The 22581-nt window shown below is 35.3% G+C and overlaps 1 protein-coding gene across 6 annotated transcripts in view; it reads right to left on the bottom strand.

The window, feature by feature from the left end:
- Window positions 1-22581, bottom strand: part of NAV3 (neuron navigator 3) — an 821282-nt gene that overhangs the window by 10962 nt on the left and 787739 nt on the right. For all 6 annotated transcript variants that reach the window (XM_078449654.2, XM_060656893.3, XM_078449653.2 and 3 more), the window contains 8 exons: window positions 19483-19580; window positions 16632-16727; window positions 16194-16362; window positions 14724-14959; window positions 4071-4225; window positions 2952-3023; window positions 2139-2335; window positions 816-934 (listed from right to left, as the gene is read on the bottom strand). In XM_078449654.2, the coding sequence (XP_078305780.1) occupies window positions 816-934; window positions 2139-2335; window positions 2952-3023; window positions 4071-4225; window positions 14724-14959; window positions 16194-16362; window positions 16632-16727; window positions 19483-19580 (1142 nt within the window). The remainder of the gene's footprint in view (window positions 1-815; window positions 935-2138; window positions 2336-2951; window positions 3024-4070; window positions 4226-14723; window positions 14960-16193; window positions 16363-16631; window positions 16728-19482; window positions 19581-22581) is intronic.

Here is a 22581-nt window from a genome sequence, read left to right as displayed (position 1 = left end):
CCCATAAACTGTGAGATCAAGACTGAGCTGAAGTCAGACGCTTTACCGACTGAGCCATCCAGGCCCTCCCCTACCACAGGTTTTAAAAAGTCAACTGCCTTAGAATTTAGAGCACTCCCTCAAGATAGTAAAGGATCTTACAAGTGACATTAAAGGGCTTCAAAAAATGAAACATGCTAAAAACAGGGAACCTGTAAGCAAAAACTATTTGTTGCAAATTACATGATAAATGAATAAGTGTTCAAGACCCATGTAAACAAGCCTGTCTTATAAGATGTAGCACTGTCCAATTAACTGGCTATCAACTAACTGCTATTATCCATGGCAATAAATTTGGCTTTAAATGGGTGGTGGTTGGAATAAGTGTTTTCTCTTTCTTCTACATATTTATTCTCAGAAGAGAACACATAGATAAATAAAGTGCGATATATTAGCTGATCTTTAGAATTTTCCCAGTATTTTTATGTAGTTCATGCCTTCAGTTTTCTGTATATATACTGAGAGAAAAAAGTGTTTTTGGCTTTCAAAAGGATGATATTATTTGTTTGTTTTTATTTTTTTTTAATTTTTTTTAACGTTTATTTATTTTTGAGACAGAGAGAGACACAGCATGAACGGGGGAGGGGCAGAGAGAGAGGGAGACACAGAATCGGAAGCAGGCTCCAGGCTCTGAGCCATCAGCCCAGAGCCCGATGCGGGGCTCGAACTCGCGGACCGCGAGATCGTGACCTGAGCCGAAGTCGGATGCCTAACCAACTGAGCCACCCAGGTGCCCCTGTTTGTTTTTAAACAGTAAAGAAAATTGAGTGCTATACCTGAAGACCTTCTCTCACTGCTTCCAGAATGTAAGGAACCAAAGAATAGTTCCAGAGATCCATGAACCAAACTCTAGAAGCTTCTACATCCATAGGGCAAGGAAGGAAAAGTCGGGGACCTACGAAGAAGAAAACAAACCATTTTTGAGAAGCATTAAATTTAACAACCTGAACACATAAATATTCAGACATCATTTTTTGGGAAGTAATAATATGCCTTGCAGGATTCTTAATTATAATCTTGCCCAGCTTGATTATTATCAAAGTACATTTTACTGATGACTCACTCTTCTGAATTCCCCTTCCTTTGACCCTAAAATCTTAATCTAAAATATAATATATTAGAGTTGGAGAAACCTTACATGTGATAATCCAAACCCCATGCCCCATTTTACAGATAATGAAACTGAGCTGAAATAAACTGCCAAATATAAAATATGTCATTATTTGCAGAAACGGGACTCAGCTTTGGTCTTCTGATCTCAAATGTTAAATTCTTCTTCTCATTTACATTGTATCTTATTGACTGCATCTTTATGATCCATCAGTATGGGAAAGAGACTTTTATACATGCAATTTAAGGAGGAATAGAAAAATAAACATCGTTATGTCAACTAACAGGAAGTAATTCAGTTTTATCTCAATGAAAAATATAAAACAACTTCAATTATCCATAAAACACCTAAAGTGTTTCTAACTAAAATCTTCTCTCACAACTATGTTTGATGTGAATCACTGATTAAAATTTGTTTTTAGGGGTGGCTTGGTGGCTCAGTCGGTTAAGTGGCTGTCTTCGGCTCGGGTCATGATCTCGCGGTCCGTGAGTTCAAGCCCCATGTCGGGCTCTGTGCTGATAGCTCAGAGCCTGGAGCCTGCTTCTGTTTCTGTGTCTTCCTCTCTTTCTGCCCCTCCCCCATTCATGCTCTGTCTCTCTCTCTCTCTCTCTGCCTTTCAAAAATGAATAAATGTTTAAAAAAATTTTAAATAAAAAAATAAAATAAAATTTGTTTTTAGCATAAGAAAGGACTTGAAACGGATAACAATTTATTTCAAATGATTATCTGATTTTTAAATATTTGTCTATGTTAAACTTATTTGATTTCAGTCAAATCTTAGGAAACCATAATTGTCAGCCAAAATGAATGTAATCAGAGATATAAAGCTTAGAAGAAGGCAAACTTTCAGAAGGAAAAGAGAAAACTTCAATCTTTGGAAGCCTGAAAAAATTAGCTTCACTTGTTATTTTCTACCATCCAATCTGGCCATCTTCAGCACCGTACTCTTAGTTCCTGGAAAATGGCATATTGCAATTTTGGAACTCACCAATGGTAACATCAGAAGAACTGTGTGTTTCCAAAAAACTGTTGAGATGATGCCATGTCTTAGGAATCCAATCTATAATTTTGACTAAGTCGTTATTGCGTATATTCCTTTCAATTTCTATCTCTATCAGTTTTCTTCGAAGATATCTGCCTAAAAATCCTTTCACTGGTTCTGTGTGGTTTGCGCATAGCACCCACCTACAAAAAGGAAAAAAAAAATCATAAATCTTTAAATAAATTAAGTTTTAAGCCCACAGCATTCTCTTTCCAATTAAAATTAAGAATGTTCCTATTTTAATTGGTGGCTCACTTTAATGCTCAAAGGGGTTACAGATCCATTAGCATTAGAGGCATATAAAGCAACTAACTTTTCTTTTTGAGCTAAAGGGAAGCTCTTGTGTGTCAGAAGTGAGTGGGAGTATACACGCTGAGTCGTCTTCTGTAGGAGAATCACAAATCCTGAAATAGGAACTCTCTTCACATTCCTCACACTTAGAAGAAAAATGCTCTACTTTAGCTGGTGACAATGCGAGCAGGACAAACATTTCTTTCCTTTCCTTTTCTCTCTTTCTCTCTCTCTCTCTCTCTCTTGTTTTTAAAGAAACACTTCTGATTATGGTTGAGGATTACAAAACGTCTGCTCGAGAAAGAATGTCAGAAGAAGTGAGAATTATTTTCACACCACAGGTCACCATGGGCAGGAGTTGTCAATGTACAAATGGAAGAACACTAACCGAAAGCAAAGAGAAAGAGATGTTACAAAAAAATAAAATAAATAATAATAATAAAAGTAAAACATTTGGTTTATCTTTACCTGAAATTGTGATGCAACTCTAGATTTGGTGATGAAGAAACTCCCTGATTCATTGTTCCAATAATATATGGACTGGAAAATAAAATAAAATAAAATGTGTGGATGTACTGAAGGTAAAAGAGATTAGTACATTAAAATTGCCTTAAGAAAAAATTTAGGTAAATATGGATTATTCCATTTTAACATTAGGCTTTAAAAGGGTAATACTGTCATGTTAGGTTGAAAAATAACAAAGATCATTGAGTGGAAATTTGGGTTTGGGAGTCTAATTTCAGGTCTGGCATCCTAGGAGAATTCTTTTACCTTTCTGAGTCTGAGTTTACTCATCTATAAGATAAAAAGGTTAGACAGAATAATCACAGTAGCCTCATTTCACTATGATATCTTATGGCTCTTACGATTATAATCAAATGCATTAATTTTTCCTTTTTTTATTATTTCATAGATATTTTAAAGTTTCTTAATAACATGAGAAAATTTGCATTCTTGTTTCAGTGCTTCTCTTATGCTGATCTATTTTTAGCATTTAAAAAATCTCTAGCAGAGATTAATTGGGATATTTGCACCATTAAAACTAATATTTAGCTTGCTCTTGTATACCCTTTCTTTAGAGGCCATACTATAGTGAATCTTTAGTGGGTTTTCAGATTTTTTTATATCCGACTTCAACCTTTTACTTTCATAGTAAATAGTTAAAAATTAGACTCATTAATGGAAAGAGATATATCTGAATGCATTAAATTTATCTTCATGGGAAGGATGAATTGAAACTTTGATATGGAGTAAAAATGAAACCAGAGCCCTAAAGCTTCATTTTAGTTCTTCATTTCCTGGATCCATTCTGTCATGGATACTGGTCTCCCAGACCTTCAGCATATCTGTAGAAGCTAACACTATCAAGTAAAACATGTTTCCATAAAAGTTGCCTGGGACTAAGTGTTGAAGGAATAAACAGACGTTTGAAAAAATGCACAGGGAGTTTTTAAAAATGCGTTATAATATTAATGAAGCTTCTCAAATTAATAGCATCCACTGAAAACCATAGGTTTTAAAAGGTTTAAAGGCATAAGAAAGCAAATTTTATTATCATTTCATCATTCAAACCTTTCATAAGCATACCATTTGTTGTATTTACAGTTGAGAAAACCATTGAAGATATCACTCAAAGAGCCCACATGATGAAGATTGTCAAGAATTATTACAACAGGGAGTTCTACACCATTATTATCAGCACTGCACTGTTCAGCCAGGTTAGCTAGATACTGTTGCAACTCCTTGAAAAAAAAAAAAGAAAACAAATATCAATGATAAATTTATATCAGTGGTAAGCAATTCATCGTTTAGGAAGAGCACACTTTGTCTTCCATCCAGTATCTTTTAAAAACCCATAGGTCATTCCAGTGATATAAAACTTTATTCTACAAAACAAAAAAACATATGATGCTGAAAGGATATATTTTATAAAGAAACGAGCGAAGAGAAAAGCCAATACACAACGCCTGCAGCAAATATAAAACTGTAAACACAAAAGCATGTTTTCCAGTTGTTGTCTCCCCTTAAGAAAGAGAAAAATAAACAAACAAACAAACAAACAAATAAATAAGAGTGAGGGAGAGAGAGAGAGAATTCTGGATCTCTTACAATAAACCACAAACATCAAGACAAATACCATTCTTGCTTTTGGTATTAAAATGATAAAAGTGGATTTAAGCAAACCTTGTAATTTCAAAGCTAGAATAAATCCAAAATGGCACAGCTAAGTTTGTGCTAATACTTCAACTATTTTAATTCCAATTTATTTTGATAGGATGCATGAAAGCACCACCCCAGGACGTAGCCAAAAGTGTGGTTATTTACTTATCTATAATCTGCATGAAACTTCCGTGATTTTAAACAAAGACAAAAATTTTTATATTTCACTGGGTCACTTGACATTAGCATTTCTTGAACTTCTTGAGTTTTTTAACAGGTATTATTCCTTTCTGATAGCTTTTAATCTAAATATGATAACCAGTTTACTGTTTGACTGCTCTCACAGATGGGTAGACCAGGAACATAATTAGTTTTCTTAGAATTATCCTAATCAGTAAGAGCATTTCCATAATATTTGCATATTTACAATGACATTTTCAATTTGTAAATCTTGCTCAGGGTTAAAAAACAATTCCATGATTCCAATTTTTGCCTGCCAGTAAATATCTGAACTCCTCACCCTAGATGCCACCTCTCTCTGTCTGTAATACCATTTTCGGAACTAAAAGCAGAAAAGGATAAGGGCACCCGGGGGGGGGCTGAGTCAGTTAAGTGTCCAACTCTTGATTTTGGGTCAGGTCTCGATCTTATGGTTTGTAAGTTGAAGGCCCGGATTGGGCTTTGTGCTGATGGTGTGGAGCCTGCTTGGGATTCTGTCTCCCTCTCTCTCTGTCCCTCCCCCACTTGCTCTCTATTTCTCTGAAAATAAATAAAAATAAACTTGGAAAGAAAGGAGAAAAGGATAAAAGCAATGGCCAGGATTCTGAGGCATTTAGTAATATATTCATTTAAGTTTAAATATAAAATTTGTTAGGAAAACTAATCCACTATTAACCTTATATTGAGCCAATCACATTGAATAAATATTGCCTAAATCAGAGAATACAGAAAAAAATGTTCAAACTAATGAATGGTCTGGAGAATTTCATTTACCTTAAAAGACAAAAATGGAATTTATATCAATAATCTAACTATATTAAGTCATTCATTGATTTATAAAATATTGACTGCCTCTCTATTACGTTCTTAGTCCTAGACAAACCCCTGGGGTATACAAAAATAATGAATCACTGCTCAAGTTAGTTTAACATGAATTATGAACTGAATCAAGTACTTTTTGAGCATAGAGGTTAAAAAAGTCTTCCCTCGTAGGCTTTAAGAATGTCACGTTAGGTACCAAAATTTAAATATGATAAATCATTTGAAAACAAGGTACTAGTGTATTAGGAGCTGTGAGAGGTCAGGGGAGGAGATTTTGCCTAGGTAGTGGGTATCAAGGAAAACCTTCCAGAAGAGGTATGCTGGAACTTGGGAGGGTGGTAGGAACAGCCACAACTAATAAATTCACAAAATGAAATGTAAAACATCCCATGAGAAAGGTTAAAGGAGGGATGTGGCCTGTAGAAGGAAAAAGGATTAATTCCAACTGGGGGATCCTGGTGGACTCCAGAGCAAGGTAGAATTCGAGATGAATTTTGAACAATGAATGGACTTCCAAATGAAAACTATGTAGTTAATCTATCCTTTCAAAATAGCTTTAGCAAGCACCTATTATGTTCCAGGTACTCTGGCACTAAGGATTCCAAGATAATCTCTGCATTCCAGGAATTCAGAGTTGATAAGCAGAAAGGCAGGTCAACAAGTAAATCAAAAACACAGTGTGGTTAACAAAATGCACAAAACACTACAGGGACATTTAAGAGAGGCACCTGATCCAGGCTTGTTGTTCGGGAAACAACAGGGTACATGGGGACAAATTATTGAAGTCCAAATAATAAGGAGTGAAAGCTGGACGGTATGAGCATATGATGTGCTTGGGGAAATAAGTGTTCTGTTGTTGCAAGAGAAATGGTACATGGTACTGATGGTTGCAATAAAAAAGAAAATAGAAAAACTTTGAGTCCGTGCAGAAAAATTTGGATCTTACTATATAAACAAATGTGAACCATTGACATGTTCTTTTCAGTAGGGAAAGGGCAGTTTATTTATCAAAGGAAACACAAATATGAAGGAGATGATGATTAATTAGAAATGGGAAAAACATTCAAGAGCCTATTGCCTAGAATAGAGGGTTACACATGTGTGTGTATAAAAACAAAACAAAACAAAACAAATTCACAGTAAAAATATATCAAAAAAGCATACACATAAGATTTTGTTCAGAGCATGTAAACCTTACTTGTACTGCTAGGAAAGACTTCCTGGTAGTAGTATTATTTGATATTAACCTTTTATTTTTAATATTAGGTAATGTTTTGATACTTAAAAATGGAAGAAGAGCTTTCCAATTAGAGGGAGAAGAATAATCAAAGGCCTAAGCGCGCGCGCGCACACACACATACACACACACACACACACTCACACAAGTACTATCCAAGCAGGAAAGAACTAGTAGAATATGTTTTGCGTATATGAATAATGGTAAGTAAATTGGAAAGAAGAGTTTGCAACCCTGAATGATTTGAAAGGTTACCGGACTTTTCCCGTCGGCAACAAAGAAACATTGAATGTTTGTCTGGGGTTCTGAGCAATGTAGCCAGGATCATGATTTCAAAGTATGGTAAGTATAGTGTAAAGGAGGAATAGAAACCAGTCAAAGAGAATAACCAAATTGTTGAAGCCAAGAGACACTATGGGATTCAGTAGGGATAGTAGAAGTGTGGGAAGATTTTTGATCTAGTATGGAAAGCAGTGGAAAAACATTGCAGGATTTTAATGCAGTCAGACTTCAACAGTGGAAAAACATTCTGTTTTCCATGAGGTGAAGGGATAAATGCATAAAGAGAAAAGGAAAATTTAATAGAACATCTGAATCAAGCAATTAGAAGACAATTGCAGTCATCCAAGTGATAGGGTTAATTTGGGTGGGAGGGTGGTGGTACTGGAGATGGATGGAAAAAGATGGATTTAATATTTTTCAGAGCTGAAACTGGGTTTTCTAAATATGTGTACCTCGTATGCTGATAGAAACATATGTGTAAGCTAAGAGAAAGGCCTACTATTTGGAAGAGTCGGCATGGCTAAGAGTCTCCAATTGGAGTCAATACAAGTTGAAACCAGGAGAGTCATCCAGGGGAAAACAGAAGTGGGAGAGAATAGAATGTTGGGGTATATTTTCATTTACTGGTAGGTGAAGGAAAACAGTCAGCGAATGAGACTTTTAAAGAGCTTACTAGAGGGAAAGAAGAAAACCAGGAGAGAATTATAAATCATGAAAATTAGAGGGATTTCTAGAAAGGGAAGATTACCTATAGCAATTTGCTATACATCAGCAAAAACCAGAGAGAGAGAAAAGATGCCAAGGGCAATGAACTTGGTAATTAAGACATCACTGAGTGATTTTGGAAAAGAAGGGCCATTAGATTCTATTATAATTCTCTCATCTTGAGAAAGGTAGTAGACCTCTTTGGGTACCTAATGAAAGCTGTAGACCAGTTGCAAGTGGAAATACGCATACACAAATAATTTTGTCATATAACTTAAAAGAGTTTTTCTCAGACCCCTTTGAAATCACTTTATGATCCCCGCTGTAGCTTAACTGGGTTTAAATGTTAGGTTGAAGTATTAATGCATTAGCATTAAATGTTTCATGTCCAAGATCTAATTAAGCAAAGGAAAACGGGTATATCTACCAGATGGACACTGATAATGAGATGAATCTCATACTTTGAAAATACACATGGAAACCTGCAGTTATATAAAAGCTGGTGATCATTGCTTTCTCTGGTTTTGACTCTAGACACATCAAAAATGAATCTGCCAAGTCCAGTTTTCTGATCTTTTCCTACCTAACATTCCAAGTGTTCTCAGCTGGCCACGTATTATTTACTAAATCCATCTCTAGCCTTCTGGGCCCGCTATATCAAATGTCATAAAGTGTAATTGTTTATGTGTACCGCTCTCGATCAAAATATTCCAGCTGGCAGTTTGAGGGAGGGCTGGGACAATGGGAAGAGGACAGAATGTAAGATGCAGAGGTACTGAACACATGAAAAGATTTTTTCCATTTGATGGTTTTATTGTTCGATTTTTTTTAATCCGCAAGTGCCTTTTGGCTTTGTCTCTTCCGTGTTATCTGCAGCAAAGCATAATACACGTCAGCCATTACACGGCTTCAGTTTTCAGAGATGGGCTCTATTATTTCGTGCCTCATTCACACGTTACTTTAGTAACTCCACACTGCTAGCAGCTGTCCCTCAGTCTCGGCTAGTCATCGCTAGTCCTTTATAGCCTTCCCACCACCCCCATCTCACAAAAAAGCAAAGCAAAGCAAACAAAAACCACTGTGGATTCTCTGGTAACTTGGCAAGAATTGGCTAAATTCTCTAGCAAGAATCGTATCCAGCGCTGCCCACAGCTCATTCATATCTTACAAACAGAAAGAAACAATAAACATTTGTTAGTTGTATTTTGTGCTTTCTTGGTGCCAAATGCCACCTGATTTGTCCACGGGTTTTTCCTATTATTGTTTCCTAGCATCATTCATTCTGTTCCAATGCTCTCGGCAATGATTTTTCATTATATTGTAATGAGAAACATTAAACTGACCCATTAAGGACACAAGTGATTTTATTCAGAACAAGAAGAAAACAAGAGTGTTGGTAATATTTGGTCAAATTTTTTTTTTAAAGATTCATATAATATTATTAAGAACATCTCCAAACACTAAGCCTTTTTTTTTTTTAACTGAAATAAAAAGAACCTATATATAATAGTGGGTTTGGGTGTGAGGCAAATTTTATAAGTGCAAATTAAGTGTAAGTAATTTTAGAAGCATACATTTTATTAGTATAAATTAACTGACTATATTATGCCATGTTAAACTACATCCTAATGAAGCCCAAATCACTCCAGTTGATTAAAAACTTGATTTTAAGTGATCCGCAATTTTATCAAAAGAACTTGTAACTTGTCATAACTCTGTTCTTCTCCTTTTACAACTATTTGTTTGTTTGTTTGCCTTTCATAAAGAAACTTCTCAAGAGTTCTATCACAACTCAAGAGTTCTATCACAACTCAAGAGTTCTATCCAGTTCTATCCGGATTTGGGGGAAATCCAGAGAACACACTGAAGATGGCTAAGGGACATAATCCTTTCATCATTCTGGCTGAAAAGAAAAATACTGGTGGTAAATGCTTTTTAAGTAAAGTTCTGAGGAGACCCAAGATTCACAGGAAGCATTAAAAACGTAGACTGGAGCAAACAAACAACTGAGCTCTTCCTACTTCTGCTGAGAGAAGGGCCAAATATTCTGCCGCAGATTACATGTCTCTCCTTAGTTGAAATGAAAATGGGTGGTTCAACCGCAATTCGAATGGTGCTGAGTTCCAAGGAAATATTCAGAATTCATGTGCTATAACGTTTATTTAACTTTAAGAGATCCCAGCATGTTTTATGTACATCACTGTTCTCTGTGAAAAGTACATACAAGATAATTTTCAACAAAGGTCTATGTGTGTGTTTGGGGGCTGGTGTCTGTATGGGTCTGTACTTGTGAAAGAAATATTTATTGAAAGCTATTTACATTAATTATATAATTAATAACTGCAGGCAACCCTTATACTGATTGTGTTTGCTACCTGTACTGTTATTTCTCTCTCTTCTTCCTTTTGTCCCTCCCCTGCTCTCTCAATCCTTTTCTCCCTTACCCCCTCTCTCCCTCCCCTCCACTCTCTCTCTCCTTGCTCCCCTCTTTCTCTCCCTTTTTCTCTCACACACACACAGACACACAGACACTTAGCTTTTGCCATGACCATATAACAGTTGGGAAAACCATGGCAAAGGAAATTCAGCAATCTGCTCTATATTCCACAGGTGGTCAGTGATAGGGACTTAAAAAACTACTTCGTTAAGAACATTTTTGTTGAGAAAGAATTAACATACATCACTGTATAAGTTTAAGATGAATAGCATGATGTTTTGGTTTATACATATTGTAAAATGATTACAACAGGTTCAGCTAACATCCACCTTCTCAGATAGATCTGATAAAAAGAAAAGAAAAAAAGAACAAAATTTTTCTTGTGATGAGAATTCTTAGAATTTACTCCATTAACAATTCTCCTATATACCATACAGCAGGGGTTAGCTGTGGTCATCATGTTGTATATAACAACACTAGTATTTATTTACCCTGTAAGTGGAAGTTTTTACCTTTTAACCATTTTCCTACAATTTCCATCTCTCCATACTCTACCTCAGGTAATTTTTTTGTTTTGTTTTGAGATTCCACATATAAGTGAGATCATACATATTTGTCTTTCTCTGACTTATTTCACTTAGCATAGTGACTTCAGGGTCCATCTATGTTGTAGCAAATGGTAGGATTTCTTCATTTTTTTATGGATGAATAATATTCCATTATATTATTAGAATTCCATCAAATATACCATTTTTTAAATCCATCTATCCTTCCATGGACACTTGAGTTGTTTCCATGTCTTGGCTATTGTAAATAATGCTGCTATGGACATGGGAAGGTGCAGATACGTTTCTGAGTTGGTGTTTTCATTTCCTTTGCATATATTCCCAGAAGTGGAGCTGCTGGATCATATGGCAGTATTTTTAACTTTTTGAGGATCCTCTGTACTATTTTCCATAGTGACTATACCAATTAACAATCCCACCAAGAGTGTACAAGGGTTCCCTTTTCTCTACTTCCACACTAGTATTTATCACGTCTTGTCTTTCTGATGATGTCCATTCTAACAGGCATGAGGTGATACCTTTTTGTGGTTTTAATTTTCATTTCCCTAGCGGTTAGTGATATTGGGCATCTTTTCATGTACCTGTTGGCCTTTTGTATACCTTTTATGGAGAATATCCATTCGGGTCCCTTGTCCTCTTTTTAATTGGGTCAAATGTTTTGTTGCTATTGAGTTGTATGAGTTTTTTCCATATTTTGGATATTAAGCCCTTATCAGATATAGGTGGTTTGTAAACATTTTCTCCCATTCTATAGGTTGCCTTTTCATTTTGTTTCTTTTGCTGTACAGATGTTTTGAGCTTGATATATTGCCACTTGTTTATTTTTTATTTTGTTGGTTGTACTTTAGGTGTCTTAACCAAAAAATCATTATCAAGATCCATGTTAAGGAGCTTTATTTCTATGTTTTCTTCCAGGAGTTTCATGGTTTCAGGTCTTACTTTTATATCTTTAATGCACTGCAAGTTAATTTTTTGAGTAATGTAAATATGTGCCCAGTTTCATTCTTTTGCATGTGAATATCTAATTATCCCAGCACCATTTACTGCAGAAACTGTCTTTTCTCCATTGAGTATTCTTGGTTCCCTTATCCAGCATTAGATAATGGTATATGCTTGGATTTATTTTCAGGCTTTTGATTCTGTTTCATTGTGTCTGTCAATTCTACATGTCTGTTGCTGTGCCAGTTCCATACTGTTTTAATGACTATAGAGTAGAGATGAAATTAGGAAGTGTGATGGCTCCTGCTTTGTTTTTCTTTCTCAGGATTTCTTTGGCTATTCAGAGTCTTTTGTGGTTCCATATACATTTCATGAGTGGGTTTTTTTTTGACTTCTATAAAAAATGCATTCGAATCTTGATAGAGATTACATTGAATCTATAATGGCTTATGCTACTATTGATACCTTAATAATACTAATTCTTCTAATCCATGAACATGAGATACCTATCCATTTATTTGTGTCTTCTTCAATTTCTTTCATCAATGCATTGTAGTTCTCAGAGCAGAGATATTTTATCTCCTTAAAGTTATTTCTAAGTATTTTATTGTTTTTGATGCTAATATAAATGAGATCAACTTCTTTATTTCTTTTTCCAAAAATCCATTGTTGGCATATAGAAACATAACGGATTTCTGTGTGTTAATTTTATATCTTGCAACCACTAAATTCATTGATTAGATCTAACAGTTTTTTTGTGTGTCTTTAGGATTTTCTCTATATAAAATGTCACCTGCACATAGAGATGATTTTACTTCTTCCTTTCCAATTCTGACACCTTTTATTCTTCCCCTTCTTTTTTTGCCTAATTGTTCTAGCTAGGATATTTCGTACTATGTTAAATAGAAGTGATGAGGGTGGGCATCTTTGTCTTGGTCCTGATCTTAAAGGAAAAGCTTTCAAATTTTACCACTGAGTATGAGGGTAACCATTGGCTTGTCTGTATGGCCTTTATCATGTTAAGATGTTTTTCTTTGATGCCTAATTTGTTAAAAGTTTTTATCATGAATGGATGTTGTACTTTGTCATATGCTTTCTTTGCATCTATTGAGATGATCATATGACCTATTCTCTTTCATTCTATGAATGTGACACATCACATTAATTAATTTCTATATGCTGAACTATCTTTGTATCCTAGGTGTAAATCCCATTGGATCATGGTGAATAATCCTTTTAAGGTGCTACTGAATTTGATTTGCTAGTATTTTTTTAAGTTTATTTATTTATTTTGTGAGAGAGAGAAAAAAGGGGAGAGGCAGAGAGAGAGGGAGAGAAAGATAATTCCAGGCAGGCTCTGCACTGTCAGTGCAGAGCCCGACAGGAGGCTCGAACTCATAAATTGTGAGATCATGACCTGAGCTGAAACCAAGAGCTAGACACTCAGCTGAATGAGCCATCCAGGCGCCCCTGGTTTGCCAGTATTTTTATTGAGAATTTTTACGTTTATATTCATCAGGGATATTGCCTGTAGTTTTCTTTTCTAGTGGTGTCATTTTCTAGTTTTGGTATCAGGATAATGCTGGCCTCATAGAATGAGTTCTGAAATGTTCCCTCATCTTCAGATTTTCAGCAGAGTTTGAATTGGTGTTCTCTAAATGATTGATAAAATTCACATGTGAAGTCATCTGGTCCTGAGCTTTTCTTCTTTGGGAGATTTTTGATGATTGATTCAATCTCTTTACTAGTAATTGGTCTATTCAGATTTGCCGTTTCTTCCTGGTTCAGTTGTAGCAAGTTCTATATTTCTAAAAGCTTTTCCATTTCTCCTAGGTTGTCCAGTTTGTTAGTATATAGCTATTCATACCATTAAGAATGTTTTGTTTACTAAGCTATACGTCTGGTTTATTTCAAGAATCCAATGGGTTTGGGTTGCTTTCATGTGTTTATTTCTGAAAATTTGTAGGTCTGAAGCTTCTGAGAGACTGGGTCAGTTTGGATCATCTAACCAGGCTATCTTTGGAAAAATAACATGACCCAATATCATGTGGATTCCATCACGTTATTGCTTATAACAGATACAGTTTCCTAAGAGATGCTTAGGTTAAATTGATTGAGGAAGTAATTAATTATTACAGGCAAAAATATTATAATGTCAGGAATATGTTAGACATTAACAATTTTCCATTTAGGATTCCTTATTCTATTCATAATATATGAAATTACAGGCTAGGTTTTATAGCTTCCTCATGCCTATTTAATAGCTGAGAGTGTTCAAGCTGATTATTATGGTACATTAGAACTTAGTTGATGGCAACATGAAATATCGTTCAATTTCCTAAGGTTCCTAAGCAGAAATTCTAATAGAAATATAATGTAAGCAAATTGCTGTTCCCAGAATTTCTGCTTAGACTATTCTAATCATACCCATATCCCCTTTGTTATAATACCCCAGTTTATTCCCACCTATTTGTTAAGATCCAGGTCAAGTTAACTTTTTATAAAGCTCAAATTCTTACAGAAGAGTTATTCTTCCCTCTTGCTTCTATAGAACTCTGCATGGATCTCTTTCTACTCCAACACCTCTTAAATGGATGTCTAAGAGAAATCGGACAATAGAGACCATCATTTTCTTCTGTATATTCCCAATGCTTGTAAAGCTGCCTGATAAGTGAATGCTACTGAATATCAGTCTTGCTCAAATTCATGAAACAGGGTTACGTCATCCATTAGATTTCAGTTTTAGTCAGAGATAGATATGTTTCCATGTTCAAATTGGGTAATGGGTCTCACACAATCTTATAGCTTAATTGCTTAAGACACTTAAATCCATAAGTAAGCAATGACAGTTCTCTTAGGAGTTTGTGACTTACCTTACTTGACTTGTGGTCCACATTAAAAATGGCAATTGCATCCTCTGTTTTTTTCCTTCCAGATTTGGTTATTACATACTCAGCAAGTTTGTTTGCTAAATAGGTCTTTCCAGTACCACTAGGTCCCGAGAGTATAATTCTGTGATGCTCCATCAACAAGTTAAAGTACCTTTGGGTAATTGGTTTAGGAATCAGTGTATCAAAAACAAAACTGTCCAAACTGTTTTCTTCTACCCCTGAAGGAAGAAACAAAGGGAATAGCATGCCTTATTGTTCTACATAAGCTGGGATTTAAAATACAGTGCTGACAACAGAGTTATTAGTTTTAGGGATGCAGGCCTTGTAAAATTCTTTCCTTGATATTTCTATCTCACAACCATGTGCTGCCATTTTAGCCCCCCCCCCCCCAAATAAACAAACAAACAAACACATCAGTAATAAGGCAGAGTGAACATCCAACAGAAAGTTAGCTGTTTCCTTTGGTTCAGGCTTAGCTCTATTGTCTACTTCATATTTCCCAAGTAGGTTTCCAGACAGAAATGGAAGAATTACTATCATTTCTATCATAATATTTTCCTTGCCTTTGAAGGTGATAATTTTGTTAAGAATAAATGTAAATATTAAAGCATATGTGTACATTCTTCCCTTTTCTTTCTATTTTTCCCTTCTCTTTGTTTTCTCCTATCTCTCCTTACAAATCCTAGCTGTACAACCACTTAAGCTTTTGAAGAATAGAAATTGTGATATTTGGCAAGGAATTAAGAAGCAGAGCAACAGTATCTCCTTTTACTAACCCAAGCACCTTAATCACAAAATCAAACATTGGCAAATTCCTCTATTAATCCAGTTTATGTAGATGTGCTCTGGCTCTTTAACATATATGAGCAAGGAATTATGGAGACAAGTATACTTTAGATATTCCACTTGCCTATAATTAATCACATCATCCAAAGCAAACAGAATTTCTCATCCCCGATTCTTAACATCCATTCTCTATCCCCAGTGGGTATTTATTGGGTACACACACATATTTTAAAATCAAAGATGCAGTGATGAATATATTACTTTGGGATATGCAATGAATTCTTTGAATCCTCCCTAAATGAAAGATGGTACTGGAGAAAACCTAGAAATTTGAAATTCCCTCATCACATTCCTCTTCTTGAGTCTTAGAGAATCTTCAAAATTTCACATCCCAGAACTCAAAGAATTTCATTTACTTCAATTTTGGTGTTTTTAGTAGGGTTTTAGTGTTTTAGTAAGATTTTAGTGTTTTAAAAATAAGTGTGTCTCGTTTCATATTAAAACCATTGATGTGGTTAAGAGAGCTTTCGAGTAATGAAAACTTGAAGTGAAATTGCAAACAAAGAGGAAGAAAGAAAGAAAGAAAGAAAGAAAGAAAGAAAGAAAGAAGAAAGAAACGTTGGCTAAAAGATACAGTTGTGTTTTTCTTTTCATTTTTCTTTTTACCTTTCAGGTTCACAGTAATGACGTTATTATCTCCAACAAGATATCCACAAGGCAGCAGTTCAGGCACTTCTAGGCTATGGGATCTAATTAAATCTCCTATACAGTAGCTAGCAATGCAGTCCGAGCTCAGACCAAGGCTAGTGGATGTATCAATTCGGAACACATATTCCTAAAATGATACACACAAAAAAGGAAGTCAAAACAGAGATTCAACTCATCTACTACAAATACAAAACTCCTGGGGATATGAAGCTAGCTGTCAAGATTTTTGAAATGGGCAATAAAAGAATTATTAATATCACACAGCACAACGAGAAAGCTTTCCTTACTATTTGAAAGGGAGGTAGGAAAAGCAAAGTCCACGTTATTAAAGCTAAGGAAAGCATGTAAAATAAAACATATGTGAAACTTAGTATCAGGAAATTTTGTACAACTTACCTTAAAGAGACGTCTGATTACACCATCTAAGACATCCCACTTGGTTTTTCCACTAACACCAATGGATCCTATCAAATAGGCCTGAGACTTCTGATCCTAAATAAGAACAAATAGAACCCAATAAAACCCAGTCATATGTCTTATTACTACATTTCCTACTAAAACATATTAATGTACTTCTACTAAGGACTAAAATGTTTATTAAGCCTATAGGTCTTATCGTAACAGACCTGCATGGTATATTATATAAAATAAAACCCACCCCAACAAACTAACTAAACAAACAAACAAAGTAACATCAATAGTAACAAAAACAAGAAAGAAAGAGATGAGATGAAGTGGTATGGAAAACTAATTCATGACCTGTTTGGTAATAGGGAAAATAGTCTTTTGCTTTAATGCAGCGGGTGCATTCTTGAGTAGATGCAGCTTGGTAGAAGGGAAATGGTGATCGAGAGGCAAGAGAACTATTTCATATGAGACCTACAACTTCCTCCTACTAATTTTGTGGCCTGATCTTTGTTAAGTCTAAAATTCAGGTTGTTTTCATGTATTGATTTAGATGATATCAAATCCAGCTTTTAAAACTAAGTTATCCACAGTAGCATGGCCTTCACATATTTACAAAACAGTTTCCACTTTGAATTTATCAAAAAATTTACTACAAGAACATGTCAGGGAATCCTACAGGAGCCATTTTATTGAGCAAAGAATGGTCCCAAATTTAGTATCTTCTTTCGAAAAAAAATTTTTAATGTGTATTTATTTTTGACAGAGAGAGAGACAGAACACGAGCAGGGGAGGGGCAGAGAGAGAGGGAGACGCAGAATCCGAAGCAGGCTCCGGGCTCTGAGCTGTCAGCACAGAGCCCGATGCGGGGCTCAAACTCACAGACAGTGAGATCGTGACCTGAGCCTAAGTCGGACACTCAATTAACTGAGCCACCCAGGCGCCCCTATTATCTTTTTTTGTGGGATGGGATTTTGAGGACTTTTTACATATATTGGACAAATAAACAATTCGAGATTTATAGTCTGAGTGGAGCCTCTTTTATGATGACTGGAAATGGTTACATAAAATAGTGATCATGACTTCAGTAGATATAATTAGCTAGTTGCTATGTTACAATCTTGGTTCTAGTCACCGACTGTATTATCCTCAACAGGTGGTAGAATAACAACTGAATCAGATATTAGAAGATAAGGATTCTACAATGCACAATATCTACCACCTCACTTAAGAAATGTGACTTTAGGTAAGTCACCTAGCCATCTCATCAAGAAGCCTTGATTTCTTCATCTATAACATTTGCCTCTATAAGGGTAAATGATTATTACCATTATTTAGATATAATCCAAGTTAGAAGTCAATACCTTTTTCAGAAAAGGTTAAGAAATTCACAACAAACCATTGTGATTTTTTTTTTTTTTTTTACTACTCTTATGGACTGAGTGTTTGTGTCTTTCCCAAATCCACATGTTAAAGACACAATCCTGTGTGATATTTGGAAATGAAGCCGTTAGGAGGTAATCAGGTTAAGTCAGTAGAATGGCGCTCTCATGATGGCATTAGTGACCTCATAAGTGGCAGGGGGTGGGGAGAGGGAGACACCCAACTTTCCCTCTCCCCAAGTACACACACTGAGGAAAAGACATGTGAAGACATATTGAGAGATGGCTATCTGCAATGCAAAAGAGTCCTCACTAGAAACCAAATTAGCTAGCCCCTTGGTCTTGGACTTTACCATGGTGTGAAAATAAATTTTTGATCTGTAATACAGCCAGTCTATGGTATTTTGTTATGGCAGCCCAAGAAAACTAAAACAATTCCTTTCAATGTTCAAAAACATTGCCTTTTAGAATTATGTTAAAATAGAAAACTTGCTTTCTAGTAGTATTATAACCCAGTCAAAACAAATGTGTTCATACAATGCTTTGTAAGTAGCTGCTTTCAAATTAGAGATAGCTTAAGCTTCACTGAGACTATTAGAATCTTTCACATGAAGACCCACTTGGGAAAATCAAGCAAAAATCTACAGCTCAAGAAGAAAGTTTATGGCATTGGAATTCTTGGAATATTTTCTCAGTGTAAAAATTCACAAGTGCTATCTTACTTTTTTAACTTCAATATTTCAACTATTTTAAAATTCCAAAGGACTTTTCTGTTTTTCTGTTTGATGGGAACAAATTCAGATATTTGCAGATTTGTATTCTTGGCCACTTGACTACAAACTCAACTTGAACTAATATTTATAGTTTTCAAAAAAGACTTGAGTCACAAGGACATTGTCAATTTGATAGCAATAATTGATTCCAGAAAAATTAAAATATTTGCCTTATCTTCTAAGACTTTGCTTATAAATGACACATAGGTAGCATCAATAGAATTTTCATACTAAGTTCAGTAAATACATCTTTCTAGTGTCTAGAATATTCATCTAGCATATAGTCTCTTCTTTGTACAAAAACTATATTGACAACCCTGGTAACGTGTTACTACACATCATAAATATCCCCTGTATTTTACAGATGACACCAAAAGAATGTTAGACAAGATGTTTATGTCAAAGAAAATGATGATTCTTTTCTGAAGCTATAGAAATGAGAGTGGTTGACAATCACTATTGTTATCAGTGAATGAACATGAGATATCGAGACATATTTCTACCTATATAATGATGTAATTTCTTTTGAGTCCCTAACTTTCATGCTTTTATGACATATTAAGTGAATGACAAGATACACACTGCTGATAGCATATTTACCAGGACAAATATCCAATATAAGATACATTTGATTCATGGTCATGTTCATCCTTTAGGAATATTTAGAATTTAAGATTAAAAACATACCTTTGCTCGGCCGTAGCCCTTGCTTATGGAGACTATAATTTTCACACTGCGGCCATCTTTGTGTCCAGTTGTATCACCAGCATCGTCGAGCAAAATATCTACCAAATTTTCAAAGAAGTAAGTAAACACGCGCGCGCACACACACACACACACACACACACACACACACACACACACAATAGAGTCACATTAGCTTGGAATTGTTTACTATCATTGTTTTCTCCCTCATTTTTTCTCCCTCAGTTTTATATCTTTCAGTAGGAATATATGGCCTTTTTGCTTCCCATTCTAGCCTAACTGGTTTGAAAAATCTCAGCTTTCAAGAAGATGAATTACTGTGGTTGGGCTGAAGGTTCAGTCTAAAAATTTATTTCTGCTTCCAAAGATCTTCACTCACATGCTGGGCCATTGCCCTCAGATGGGGAAATGAAGGGTTTCTTTTCCTATTGCACACACGTCTGAGTAATACCTGGGTAATATTCAGTTACCATCATTGCAACTGTGACACACTGAAAAGCTATTTGGTTTTTCTATCCAACCTAAAATATCCAAGCTCAATACCCATGTAATTTATGAAAGCTAAGGTGCTGAGATTGCGTGTCAACTAAAATTATTGCCAAGCATTTGGCATATATCCAGCTATATTACTGCTTACCTTATATCTGTAATTATTAGGTACTGTTACTGAATTTCAACCACAGCATTATACTTCCCTATAGAAGTATATTAATTATCACTCTCCTGTACCCTTTATACTTATGGTTTTAAAACCAAAACAGTATTTCTAGTAATCAGCTAAGACTTACAGAAGCCTGATAAAGCTAGCTAACCTGCAAGCACCAGCCTTTAAATATAATTGAGGATTAATTTTTAAACTATACCATATGAGATTAACATCCAATTTGGATAATTATTAATGTCAACTATCCCACATATGTGTTATTATAGAGCCACACTTAATATGGCTTTGACGATAATGTTATTATAGAGCCATGTTTAATATGAAGATAGTGCTTTGTGCAAAAAGGAACTCAGTTACGTGCTAAAGAGCACATGAGCCTGGTGACAAGGGGAGTCAATTACTGTGACTAAATTTATAGAGAGAAGGGATGTGAATGTACTCGCAGAGAAACAATAATTTAATCAAATAGTTTTTGAAAATAGAATGGCTCTATTATCTTAATAATTAAGAATATGTCATTTCACAAAGGAAAGAGTAAAAAAAAATGCCTTAAGATCATAACAATAAAAAAATCCACAGATTTTGAGGAAAATGGATATTTTTGCCAAAAATTTTTAAAATATCAAAGACAATCTCCCTACTGGAAATTCAATTCTTTTGCCAGATCAACATCCTCACAATCTCTTACTTTTTTGCTTATCTCAGTCAAAAATAAAACCCTTTTTAAGTGTCATTTTATCTTCTTGCTCTTTTTCTTAGAAGTTTAGAGTGGCTTATGTTGGCTGCATGCATGTAAATTTCTGGTATCCCATGACCAAATTATCTATCTCTTTAGTACTTTGCTCAATTAGTTCTAAATGTTCATAAATGTTCAAAAATACTTCTTAAGCCTAAAAGATACCAGGAACTGTGCTGGGTATTGGGAAGGAATACCCATTCAGGTGAAAAGGTGAGAAGGAAAATGAATTTCTTGCTCTTTTGGCATGTGTTAAGTGCCAGAAATAAAGGCATGAGGCAGTGAAATAGAGTAACTGAAGGGAGGCTGCTCTACACAGATAGGGCATCCTAGAAGGCTTCCATGGGGAGGTGCTATTTGGAGATAAGACCAGGTGGCTGAGAAGTGCTATGCAAGTAAAGACCAAGGAAAAGAGGTCCAGAAAACAAGAACAAATGCAAAACCCTTGATGAAAGAGCTATGTGTGTTCAAGGGTTTGGGTGGTAGGAGGGTGGAGATCAAGGGGTTGGGGGGACTAGTATGGAATGATGTGGAGGTAGCTAAGGGCCAGATCATGAGTGGCCTAGTACTCCACATCAAGGTATTTAATCTGGTTTCTGATCTACTTCTCTGCCCAAGTTTGTCTTGGAGCATGTTTCTCATTTCACTTTATGCTCACTCTTAAAAACTGCCAGAACTGTGAAATTCTTCCTGAAGGCAGTGACGTACATGTCTACCAGTAAATGAATGAATGACTGTCCTTGGCTTCTCATACGGCTACTTAAAGGAAAAGAGTATGGGAGTTAAAAGGTCAGATGCTGGATTCATCCAGACCTGGGTTCAAATATTAACTCTACATCTTACTAGCTGCATGATCTCGAACAAATCCTTATAGTTTCTTTCCTAAGTGTTGGTTTCCTCATCTGTAAAATGGGGCTCAAACAGCCCTTACTTAATAGGGTTACTGAGACCATAAGAGATAATGCTTTTACAACACTTTCTCCCCATTGTTTAATACCGCCAGCTGTTGTAACCACTATTCACTTTGTGCAGGTGTTTACTGTAATCCCTTCTCTGCACAGTGGGAGGAGTACATCCTGACTCACTCCGTGTCCCCTCCTGTCCTCACCATATCGATAGGATGATCACCTGAAGAAACAACTCCAAGAAAAAAATGAAAACCAGCAAATTTGAGGTAAGGGTTCTCTGTGGGGTTTCCTTAATGGAAAATAAGTTATGGTCCTCTGTCAATATTTTAAGGAAGAATAAAAAGATCTGCCATTTTGGTTACAATCCAATGAAGTTATGACAAAAAAAAATGAAGTCTTTTCAAATTTATGTCTTTACTAGATGTATGGAATGTGTAGTTATATTTCAGGAAATGAAAGTTTGTCAATTATCCACTCTCCTGCCTACTTCTCTCCTTTTTTAAAAAAAATTAATCATGAAGCCTAGAAATTTTTTTTTTTTGTTAAAAAGCCACAGCATAAAGGCATTATTGATTTCCAATTCTGAATCCACTAAACAAGAGTGAGGACAATGAAAACAGTATCCTAGTCATGTGATTTAATGTTTTTTTTTTAGTTCAGATACAATTATCACTAATGAAAAATGATTAAAGAAATAAAATAATATAGAACTAAAGATAAAATGTATACTTAAAAAGTACATCTTTGAAACCCCCTCAAAACATTTGCCCCAA

The sequence above is a fragment of the Panthera onca genome, chromosome B4, assembly GCF_046562875.1.
Source record: "Panthera onca isolate mPanOnc1 chromosome B4, mPanOnc1 haplotype 2, whole genome shotgun sequence".
Classification (NCBI taxonomy): domain Eukaryota; kingdom Metazoa; phylum Chordata; class Mammalia; order Carnivora; family Felidae; genus Panthera; species Panthera onca.
The sequence above is the reverse complement of the archived record's forward strand: the minus strand, read 5'-3'. Positions and strand labels throughout refer to the sequence as shown.